The following is a 12,151-nucleotide window of genomic DNA, read 5'->3' as shown; positions in this document are numbered from 1 at the left end:
CAAAATCACTGCAGATGGTGACTGCAGCCATGAAGTTAAAAGATGCTTGCTCCTTGGAAGAAAAGTTATTACCAACCTAGGCAGCATATTAAAAAGCAGAGACATTACTTTGCCAACAAAAGTCCGTCTAGTCAAAGCTATGGTTTTTCCAGTGGTCATGTATGGATGTGAGAGTTGGACTATAAAGAAAGCTGAGCACTGAAGAATTGATGCTTTTGAACTGTGGTGTTGGAGAAGACTCTTGAGAGTCCCTTGGACAGAAAGGAGATCCAACCAGTCCATTCTAAAGGAAATCAGTCCTTAATATTCATTGGAAGGACTGATGCTGAAGCCGAAACTCCAATACTTTGGGCACCTGATGCGAAGAACTGACTCATTTGAAAAGACCCTGATGCAGGGAAATATTGAAGGTGGGAGAAGGGGATGACAGTGGATGAGACGGTTGGATGGCATCACTGACTCAATGGACATGAGTTTGAGTAAGCTCCAGGAGTTGGTGATGGGCAGGGAGGCCTAGCATGCTGCAGTCCATGGGGTCGCAAAGAGTCAGACACAGCTGAGCGACTGAACTGAACTGATATTTATTTATTATAATAATAATTATGTGCACTTAATATGGTGAGGAATTCTTGGCTTACCTTCTGCCCCTGAGGCAAATTCTGCTGGGGACCTACCACCCTACCTCTTCTACCTGGAATTTAATCTCACTGTTTCCTGTTCTTCACCTCCCATCCATCCATCCATTCCTCACTGTGAAACCTGGTGCCTCTACCACTTCCTGAAAGCTCTCTCTTCCAGAACACCAGCCCCAGCTTCCCTGGCTTCCTCAGAATCAGAGCCAGCACCCCCCCAACTTTGTGTGACGCGCTCTCCTCTTGGCTCTTGGGCCTCGTGCTCTGGGTTTTCCTTAACCTTCCTGGCAGTTCCTTCTCTGTCCCCACAACAGGCCCTGCTCCTCTGCCTGCCTCTTGTGTGGTGATGGTCCTCGGGCTCTGTCCCTCTGCACAGCCCCCTGGGTGACCTGACTCCTCAGTCACTGCCCTCATGTGCCTGGTGTCCACTGCAGAGCCCGGAACTCACGGAGGGATGGTCAGCTGCTGTTCATACCCCACTGAGAGTTCCCACAGGCCCCAGTGTCAGTGTGTCCAGGACCTGACTCACTGTCTTCAGGCCACGTAGCTGGCCCTTCCAGCCCCCACTTTCACAGGCTGGGAGCCGAGGGGATGTTTCTCTCCCACACCCCCCACGGCTGCTGCTTCATCAGGTTCTGCCAGCTGCTGATCAGTTTGGAAATAGCCCAGTGCCTTTTCCCCACACCAGCCTCCGTCATCTCTTCCTAGGACCTATCTCAGGTTTCGCTACCTCCAGTCTTGTCCTCCATCCCATTCCACCCCCAGGGGTTCTGCACATCAGAGCCATTTTATACATTTACCGGGCATGTTCTGTGTCCTGGGTTCTCTGCCACACCACAGCTCTAGATCATCTGGCCTCTCCTTGCCCCCCAAGTACAGGCCAAGCTCCTTAATGTGGCTTAACAAACCCTCTCAGAGGCCTGGCCCTGCTTGTTTCTGCAGAAGAATCTTTCAGCACTTGTGCTACACCCCAGACACCCCATGTTCCCTGGCCATTCTGCAGTCCCTGTGGGAGCTGTGCCTGGCCTCCCACCTTGTGCTATTCCTGCCACCCCACCTCTCTGCCTTGCAAGCCCGAAAGCGTCGGCCTAGGAGTCACTTCCCAGGAAGCCTCCCTGCTGTGTGTTATTAAGTTCTTCCAAAGAGCTTCACAGCAGCCGAGTTTGCCTCTAGAGAGCGCTCTTCACCTGGTTGATGCACTTACCTGGTTCCTCCATTAAACTTAGAAGTTTGAAGGCAAAGGCTACGTTGTATCATTGTACATCATTGTTTCCTCTGCATCCAGGAGTGCCTGGTATATAATACTTACCCCTTAAATACTTTATCTGGGCAGTGAATGCTGACTCCATTGTATTACAGCCTTTCTGCATTTATTGAAACCTACTGTATCTCATGCACTAAGCTATGGCACTTAATAAATGCAGTGGAAACTCAAAGTGTCAGAATCCTCAGAGAAAGCTGGCTAGAGTGAATTCTTGACTCTGGTGCCATGTGGGTTGTAATCTGTTCTGGAAGCGAGAGTTTCTGTATGGTTGGGAGTTTATTCTTTTAAGTGCTTTTGTGTACCCACATAGTTACCTGTTATCTGCCTTTACAGGGTCATTGAGGTTCATTCCGCCTGCCACCCTAAGCAACAGGGAGCCCTCTGTCTTCTCTTTAACTTTGCTTCTTCTTTTCCTTGCTGTCAGTGTCTACCTGACTCGTTCCCCTTCACCGCTTCAAATTCCATTACAGCCCTCGCTGTGTCAGCCACTAATGAGCTCTAAAGACATCTGCCCTCGAGTGCTTCACTTCCTTGTCGCTTACTTAGCAAACATTAATTGCATGCATTCTAGGTCCTTCTAAGTGTTGCCCATCTTGACTTCACAACTTGGCCTTGAAATGGCCTTTTTTCCAAATAAATCACGGCTGTCAGCTGCTTTTGTGTGACTTGCCTCTCTTCTCAAAGTCAAGTGTGAAAAAGAAACTGAAGCTTCCATCTGATGGGAGCTCTGCTATGTTCACAGGATGCTGACCCAGCACCAGGTCACCCCACAGACATGCCCTGTTTAGTCCGGCTCTGCTGGTCCACATTGGAACCTGGAGAGCCTCAGAGAGACATGCCTCCCATAGCTTGTGCCCCAGCAGCATCCTAGCCCCTTTGAGGTCAGAAACAATAATGCGTTCATCTTTGTTTTCCTGGTGCCAGTGTATGTTAGTGGAATTAATAAAAGAATGGAAAGAGGGAAGGAAAAAGAGAGACATGGCGAGAGGGAGGGAGAGAAGAGGGGCAAAACTGAAATTGAGAGATGAGATTCCTTCCAGGGTAAGAAGTTAGAGGTGTCAGATGGAGGATTTGGTAAACGGGTTCATTGCTTCCTCGTGTGTGTGAAATTTCCTCCCAGGGAGTATCTGATGTGCTGGAAGAATCTGATACCATAAACACTGAAACGAATACTCCAAACCTGGAGAGTTTCCAATAAGGTAAGAACTAACAGTAGGAGAGTTATGTAATGGGAAAAATCTTGAAACTCCCGAAGGTTACAACTCTAAGGAGGAAAAAACCCAAGCTTTCTGAAGAAATCCACTGTTATGAGGAGCTGGAGCAGTAACTTCTGATTAACATGTATTGTTTCCATTATGAACCTCAAACCATCTAGATTTGAGTGTCCTGTTATCTTTTCTCCATCTGCCCCTAAAGCAAGCTCATTTGTGTTGCTGGGTTTTAATAGTGTGAAAAGGTCTTTATTTTTTTCTGCTTCCATTCAACACGCAAAACCTATTTGGTATTAATTTTAGAGCAGAAGCTAAATTGGTTTCATCTCACATGCCAGCTTCACTGGATTGGCTGTGGCTTACTGGAGTGTTCAGAAGGATTCTGAAGCTGTATATAAGCTAACGGGGGGAAGTTCCATGCAAAGAGGTGAGGAGAGTTGGAGAGTGTGCATGCCAAGTATTGGCTATCCCTGTTCAAGAGGAAAGTAACCTGGTGAAAGCAGGGAATAGCGTCCTTCAGATTTTGACTCTGAAAAGAGTCAACAGAAATTGTTTTAATTTCGTCTTTATTCAAAGCCTGAGACTGTTGGTCTTCAGATCAGGTTCTACAGTCTTTTGAATATAGTGTCTTTGTGAATAGGGAGAAAAAGAGAGTTGAGTTTATTAACAGTATTTAAATCTTTTCTCTAACCTGTTGATATCTGATAGTAAATCGGACTTCATGACTGTAGAGAAGGGCAGGAACAAGAGACTGTTTTAGAAGTTCCTCCAATATAAGTATTTTCCAGTGGTTATTTCAGAAGCAGTTTAAGCTTCTGAAACTTGAGTTACAGCCGGACTCTCCTTAGCCTGTAACTTGCGTTACCTGTTGATAACATGGAATCTAGAGGTGTGCATTGGGAATTAGAGTGTACACCTGATCTGCCTTTTGCGAAATCTATATGCAGGTCAGGAAGCAACAGTTAGAACTGGACATGGAACAACAGACTGGTTCCAAATAGGAAAAGGAGTACGTCAAGGCTGTATATTGTCACCCTGCTTATTTAACTTATATGCAGAGTACATCATGAGAAACGCTGGACTGGAAGAAACACAAGCTGGAGTCAAGATTGCCAGGAGAAATATCAATAACCTCAGATATGCAGATGACACCACCCTTATGGCAGAAAGTGAAGAGGAACTCAAAAGCCTCTTGATGAAAGTGAAAGAGGAGAGTGAAAAAGTTGGCTTAAAGCTCAACATTCAGAAAACGAAGATCATGGCATCTGGTCCCATCACTTCATGGGAAATAGATGGGGAAACAGTGGAAACAGTGACAGACTTTCTTTTTCTGGGCTCCAAAATCACTGCAGATGGTGACTGCAGCCATGAAATCAAAAGACGCTTACTTCTTGGAAGGAAAGTTATGACCAACCTAATAGCATATTCAAAAGCAGAGACATTACTTTGCCAACAAAGGTTCGTCTAGTCAAAGCTATGGTTTTTCCTGTGGTCATGTATGGATATGAGAGTTGGACTGTGAAGAAGGCTGAGCGCCGAAGAATTGATGCTTTTGAACTGTGGTGTTGGAGAAGACAATTGAGAGTCCCTTGGACTGCAAGGAGATCCAGCCAGTCCATTCTGAAGGAGATCAGCCCTGGGATTTCTTTGGAAGGAATGATGCTAAAGCTGAAACTCCAGTACTTTGGCCACCTCATGCGAAGAGTTGACTCATTGGAAAAGACTCTGATGCTGGGAGGGATTGGGGGCAGGAGGAGAAGGGGACGGCAGAGGATGAGATGGCTGGATGGCATCACTGACTCGATGGACGTGAATCTCAGTGAACTCCGGGAGTTGGTGATGAACAGGGAGGCCTGGCATGCTGCGATTCATGGGGTCGCAAAGAGTCGGACATGACTGAGTGACTGAACTGAACTGAACTGAACTGAGGAGTGACTGGTAGCTTTGACCTGCCACCAGACAGAGCAGGCATTTCTACAAATGTGTGTAGCGCTGTCCACCCTGAGGAAAACACAAAACACACACAGTCATCTCATTGGAGGGTTTCCTTTTCAGACAGAGAAACTAAAGCTTGACCAGTGATTTTAGCTATCCATACCAGGAGCAACTTGGTTTGTAAGCCCCTGGGCCCTCATAGGCAGCCAGTAAATAAATATTCCTGGGTGTCCTTCATGTCAGTTATAGACACCACAGATGTAATGAGAAGACCCTTGAGCCCCTGGCCTCAAAGAGCTTCCCTGCTCTTGAGAGGAAACAGACAAAAGCAACCTGACAAATAAATGCTTTAGGCTTCCCAGATGGCTCAGTGGTAAAATCCTGCCTGTCAATGCAGGAGACTCGGGTTGGATCGCTGAGTCAGGAAGATCCCCTTGAGGAGGAAGTGGCAACCTGCTCCAGTATTCTTGCCTGAGAAATCCCTTGTACAGAGGAATCCTGGTGGGCTACAACCCATGGGGTCGCAAAAGAGTCAGACATGACTTAGTGACTAAACAACAACAACCAGTAAGTACACATAAAAAAAAAAAAAAAATCCAAGGTGACCAGGAATGCTGCTTGGAGAAGTTAACATTTGAACTTAGCCTGGGATGATGTAATTAGATGTAACTGGTGTTGTCAAGGTCTTGGAGAAGACCTTTCCATGCCAGAGAACAGCAAAAGCAAACATGTCCAATAGATGAAGGAAACTCAGTGACTGGAGCAGAGGGAATGCACAGGGTCTTGTCCATTAGCCCTGATGTCTGCTAAATTGGTGGTGGTGGTGGTGGTGGTTTCTTGTAGGCCTTTAACACTTTTATTGCACTTGCTGAACTGCTTTTAGGTAAACCTAGTCATTTGGTTGGGCAGTGCCTGCCTGTCTGTATAGGGAGATTTTTAAGAATTCTGTAGGTTGAGGTGAAACTTGTTACGGGCATAACTACCTTTGAGGGAGGTGTGTGGTACAGGCGGGGCCCATTTCTGCTCTGGAGAGCTTGTGCAGGTTGGTAGGGGTGCAGTGACCAGTGACCACAAGCAGATTAGCTGGGCGGGGAGGGAGCAGAATGACACCATGGAGAGCTGACCTGCCCCCTGAACAGTCTCACCAAGCTCCCACTTCCTCCTGAGTGCTGGGCCGTCCTGCCCTGACTGCCTGCTCATTGTGTCCCCAGACACTTCAAAAGCAACTTGTCACAGAAGGGACCTGCTCCCACACATCTGAACTCCCTCATCTCAGCTGCTGGCTGAAGTCTGGGCTCTGGCCCCTAAGCTGGAAACTGGCGAGTTGTATACACTCCAAGCCCTTTCTCTCCTCCGTGGTGCCTCTGTCCCTGGTTGCCTTTCTCCCCAGGCCCCTCCCCTGGCAACGCTAACCTGGTCCCTCCTAGAGGAAGCCGCCTCTGCCCTCGGCGGGCTGGGCTCCTCTCGGCTCCCCAGCCAGTCCACTTGGCACCCTGCTGGTCCTTTCCCTCAGCGTGGCCTCCAGGAGGCTGTGAACTCCTTGTGGGCAAGGAGCAGGTCATAGTCATCAGGTGCTCTTGGCTTCCTGCACCCAGTAGGGCTCCATCCATATGCAGTAACAAATGAGCGGGTGAGCAGGCTGTCTTCATAAGGAGTGATTTTAGTTATTTGTTCTCATCAGAGGGACATCAAGGGAAGATTAGTGCTGAACATGGGTAACTGTTTTCTTCTTTATATTCCTCTGAATTTATTGAAGTTGCTTACATAAGCAACTATCAATTGCCTTTAGAAATTTTTGTGGGGAAATGTATGCAACATAAAATTTACTATTTCAGCCATTAATAAGTGTACATTTCACTGACAATAAGCATACTCACTTTGTGTGCAACCGTCGCCAGCATCTCCAGAACATTTTCCCAGACAGAAACTCCATACCCAATAAGTAATAACTCCCCATTCCCGCCTCCCCCAGCCCTTGGCAACCACCACTCTACTTTCAGTCTCTTTGGGTGTGACACGTCTAGGGACTTCACGTAAGAAGAATCATACAGTATTTGTCCTTTTGAGTCTGGCTTATTTCACTGAGCATGGTGTCTTCAAGTTTCCTCTATGTTGTAGCAAGTGCCAGAACTTCCTTCTCTTAAGGCTAAATAATATTTTATCATATGTATGCACTGTATTTTGTTTATCCATTTATCCAATGATGCACATTGAAGTTGTTCTCACCTTTTGGCTGCTGTGAATCATGTTACTGTGAACGTGGGCGTGCAAATATCTGAGTCCCTGTTTTCAACTCTTGTGGGTATATGCCAAGAAGTGGAATTGCTGGATTCTATGGTAAAATCATTTTTACAATTCAGAAACATTTCAGATAGTTCTGAAATGGTCATTTCAGCTCAAACCAAAGGTCACCTTCAGACTGGGGGTGGTGTAGAAATGCAGGCTGAAATTTCAGACCTTTGTTTTCATGACTTGTCTCATGTTTGGTGACGTGAAGTGTTTTGTTTTCAAGTGTGGTTTTACTTTTTTTCTTACAGCATCAAGCTGCTAGCTGTGCAAGAACTACTTGACAGAGAGGCCCTGGAAAAGGTAAATATTTTATTCCTCCTACCCCAGATTCATAAACTTAGAGCAGAGTGCCACACACAGGAAAAACTCCACTTTCTACTGCCAGAGACAGCACTTGCTGCAAAGTTGGTCTGTTGTTTTGTATTCATCACAGTTGGTGAACCGTGCAGATTTTTAATCAGAATGCCCCCATATTGCTCATAGGCCATTAACGCTCGCAAACTCTCCCTGGCTTGGCGTTTTCAGAGTTGAGTAAAAGCAGAGGCTCACTTTGCCGTGGGCCAGGCTCTGGAGCAGGCTTTCTGTGCCTGGAAACACCACACACCCGATGCTGCCGGCGGGCCAGATTCTGTCCTTCCCCCCATCTCTGCTTGTGTGTGTTCTTGTCCGAGCTTGTGGATGCCAAAATTAAGGCAGCGAGGTGAGGGAACTTGCTCTAATTAGGAAAATTAGCTAAGTGGCAGAGTAAGGATTTGAGGCCCATAGTTTTATTTCTACAACCAGTGTTTTTTCTGTTGAATAGTCAAATTCATGAGTCTGGACTCCTTTGGGGGCTACTTCTGCAATTTGGGAAACCCCGTCCCACACATGCCCTGGAAGGAGCTGTCAGCGTGTCTTAGTTCTCCACGTTCAAGCCAAGCACTCAGCGGGGGACCTTTTGCCAGTCGTGGGTTCAGTCTGTGTGCTGGGTGGCCCAGGTGCCACCCCGGGGGCCTCCCACGCAGTTCCCTGGGTGGCTCAGGACTCTTACCGAGAGTGTGGCCACGGTTATTAATTAGACTCTCTAAGGGTAATGTAGAAGAAAATGGTTAGCGAGATAAGCGCCCAAATGATATTATTCATATAATTTAAAATATTTTGATTAGTGGTCAGTCTGCTGGTTGTCACTAAAGCAAATAAAGTCTTTAAGCACCAGGCAGGGAGGTATCTATCTGAACTCTGGCTCTGAATTTCACATCCCTCGAGCCTTATTTGTATTACAGATGGAACAAGGGTGGTGCTGCCTGCCTGACCTCAGACAGATGACATGAGAACCAAATGAGTTAGTGCAGCGGAAGGGCTTCCTAAGTGCCAAAGTTATCGACTCATTAATTCTTAACTACTCCTATCAATTCTTAATCCAGCCATTAAAACATACTAGATGTACATGAAGATTCTTTGTATATTCTTGAAACTTTTAAAAAGTTACCCCTCCAGAAACAATTTTCTTCTCAGTATTCACTACAGGTATTTGTTTATTCTTCAATTAAAAAAAAAATTAGACAAAACTGGTAAACGCATGGCAACCATGTGCTAAGGTGCATCAGCACAATAGAAACACAGGCACCAAAAATATCTATAGCTCTTTAGAGTTGTGTTAATGCCCTTTGTGGAGAGGCCACACAGCCAAGCCGGTGTGGGATACTAACAGCTTGTAGAGTCCAACAGAAAGGGAGCTTATAGGGTGGGGTTTGGAGAGCTGGGCCCAGAGCCACCTCGTCCTTCTTAAGTGGGTTGCCTTGAGTTATCCACCTTCTCTGTGGTTTACTTTCCCGGTCTGTAAAGTGGGACTCTTTGTAACCCAAAATTCACAGAAGATTTGAGAAGATCAAGGAGACAGCCTATGTAAAGGACTTAACTCCATACCTGGTGCTCAGTGGTCCTGCAGAGTCAGCTACTGCCCGTGTTGTTTTCCCTTCCTCTTCCTCCTCCCTCACTCCCTCTTTCTCACCACATTTGATGATGGTTTTGTACTGTTCCCCTATCTCCACAAATGAGCAGTAGAAAGACCAATAAGACAGTTTAAATATGCACAGGGGCCAGCTAGGAGCCAAGGTCACTGAGTTTCCTTCTTCCCTCTCTCATTTGTGTGTTCATTCATTCGCTCACACTGCAGGCTTTTGTTGAGCTTTCAATATGCAGGGCAAGTAGCAAACATTTCTAGAAAAGTCCAGAAGTGATCAGTAGACTTGAGCTTGGCAGCCAGTTGTATTGAGTGACACATGGCTTATACCTGGCCTAGTGCTATTTTTTGCAATAAGATCGGTTCAGTTCATGTTAGAATAAGATACATTCCCTAAAGAGCCTTATGAATTACAGATTCTCACCTACCCAGACAAATTAAAGAATCACCAAGGAAAGTTCTCAGTAAACTATAGCAATAGCTTTGCTACTCAGAGTGTGGTCTGCAGACCGACAGTATTGTAAGCATGTTAGAAATGCAGAATCTCAGGCCCCATTGCCTGATTCAGTTTGCATTCTGACAAAACCCCAGGTGGTTCATGTGTACCAAAGTCCAAGAAGTTCTCCTGAGGAGTATCAGTTACTATCATGATCACTGCTGTTGACTAGTCCAGTTTCATAGAGAACCTCTGAGGTGTCAGCTTTTTGCCTTAGTGGGCAATCAGGCTTGCTTTCTTGCATCAAAAAAGAAGTAAAACATTAGAAGTCTATTTGTAAGCACTCAGTTTTTATCTCTAGTTTGCCTGCTTTTTCCTTTCATTGAAAAAATAGGCTTAGTTAATTTAATAAGTGGAGCCAGCAAGAATGACCTCAGACACAACATCCTACCAACCTCACACCTCTTTAACTGTCTTTGCAGTTGGGCTTCATGTGGCAACCTGCTTTAGGGTTTTGCAATTACTGAACTCCTTAGATCCCACCACAATGGGGCTGGTCCCTTCCAGACAGTCCCAACAGTGGGGACTTACACATGCTTTTCACTTATAAGATTTTCAGGCTTTTCTGAAGGAGTCATTTCCCTCACAGCTATTTGTAGGTTAAATTTCACCTGCAAAATATTTAAATTATGTAAAACATAAAAGGCTACAAACCAGCAGCAGCAGGTCTATAGCTGCTGCTACAGCTACAAGAATAAGACTTTTAGTGCTTTTTCTTGCTAATGTTAGACAGTGTTGTGATCTTAGCATTTTAGTTCAAAACTAGCAGCCATTTGTCTGATTTGTACTTTCCCTGACTTTAGGTGGAAAGCTTGTCCATTTTAGGAAGTGCCAAGGCTTTGTGGGTTTCTACAGAGCACAGAGGAGCTGTGGGAAAACTGTTGTAGGAGAGTGGGGGTCCCCTTCCAGCCCCGGCTCAGTTTAGCCATTAGACCTGGCAGACTGCCTTCCTCAGAGGCCTGGCCTCTTTCCTTATCCACGTAACAGCTTTCTGTTCCTTTTGTGGATCTTTCCTCTAAAAGTTAAAAGACTTGGGTTTCACAGATGATCCTTGATCACGTTGTGAAAAGAGGAAAATTCTCCTTTTCATGCTCTGTTAATTCTTTCTTTGTTCCTTGATCCAGTGATTCTTACTGGTTTTAGGGGCTTCCATGTTGCATCTGAATGGAGAGGAGAGTGGTGAACACCTGCCCAGTGACTGCCGTATGTAGATCAGCAGGTTCCCAGTTTTTACCTCTTCAAACACTTTGTCTTAATTCAAGTGTCATCGTTTGGGATGGAGACTGGGAACATCTGGGAGGTCAAGTCTCTGAATTTCTCTTCTCCGTCAACATTGCACAAAGCCATTTCCCAGACAAGTGAAAGTTATTTGTCATTTATTTAAAAAATAAGTTATAGACCATACAATTAATAATTGTTTCTTGTTCTAAAGATCTGTTAGAACTTTGGGAAGTGTTAGTTGCTCAGTTGTGTCTGACTCTTTGCAACCCCATGGACTGCAGCATGCCAGGCTCCTCTGTCCGTGGGACTTCCCAGGCAAGAATATTGGAGTGGGTTGCCATTTCTTTCTCCAGGGAGTCTTCCTGACCCAGGGATCAAACTCGTGTCTTCTACATTGGCAGGCAGATTCTTTATCATTTGAGCTAAGTGTCAGGATATGTGACCTTTCTTTGAAAAAGTGTTCGGGTTTTTTTTTTTTTTTTTTTTTTGTCAAATATCCATTAGGTGCCAAGAGCAAGGACTTGCTCTGAAACAGATGTAGGTCTTCCCACCTTCTCTGTTTTCTGTGCTTTAAGAGCAGGATGCTTTTGTTTTTCTGAACTTAAGTCACACAGACTTGTTTCCCAGGCTTTATAGACAGGTCCCATCTAACGCCTTTAAACGTGGCATTGCATGAAAGGAAACAAAAATATTGGTACAGCTTGATTTAGTAAGATCACTTTTCAATGACCCTTTCAAACAGCTTCCTGCAAAGCTGCAAACAATACTTTGGCCGTTCCCTCCAGCTGGAGGTCACCCTCTCCCTGGAAGGGCCAGAGGGCAGGGTACCAGCTGACCCTAACCGAGACCCAAGTCTGCCTGAAGAGCTGTCTGTGAGAGCCAGGTCTCCTGGGAGTTCAGGATGCCCAACTCATAGTCATCGCCTGTCCTACCCCACCTCGGCCCCCACCCTGTTTGCAAAATTGTCTAGGACAAAATGCCTGCCAGTTTCCATGCCTGCTGCTACGGCTAGACATGTTTCCTAGAATCTCCATTGTGAAGTCCCACTCTTAGTCCAGTTTTCCTGCAGGTAGAGCAGATGATCTCTGTGGCCTCTTGTGCTTTCCATGTGAGATGAAGCATGTACATATCACCAACAAGTCTCAGACTAGAAAAATTGAA

The 12,151-nt window shown here is 45.8% G+C and overlaps 1 protein-coding gene across 2 annotated transcripts in view; it reads left to right on the top strand.

Moving 5' to 3' along the window:
- EEPD1 (endonuclease/exonuclease/phosphatase family domain containing 1) overlaps positions 1–12,151 on the top strand; it is a 127,078-nt gene that overhangs the window by 77,071 nt on the left and 37,856 nt on the right. For both annotated transcript variants that reach the window (XM_055590416.1, XM_055590415.1), the window contains exon 3: positions 7,580–7,631. In XM_055590416.1, coding sequence (XP_055446391.1) covers positions 7,580–7,631 — 52 coding nt within the window. The remainder of the gene's footprint in view (positions 1–7,579; positions 7,632–12,151) is intronic.

This window comes from Bubalus kerabau, chromosome 8 (genome assembly GCF_029407905.1).
Source record: "Bubalus kerabau isolate K-KA32 ecotype Philippines breed swamp buffalo chromosome 8, PCC_UOA_SB_1v2, whole genome shotgun sequence".
NCBI lineage: Eukaryota > Metazoa > Chordata > Mammalia > Artiodactyla > Bovidae > Bubalus > Bubalus kerabau.
This window is presented reverse-complemented; position numbering and strand designations above follow the sequence as displayed.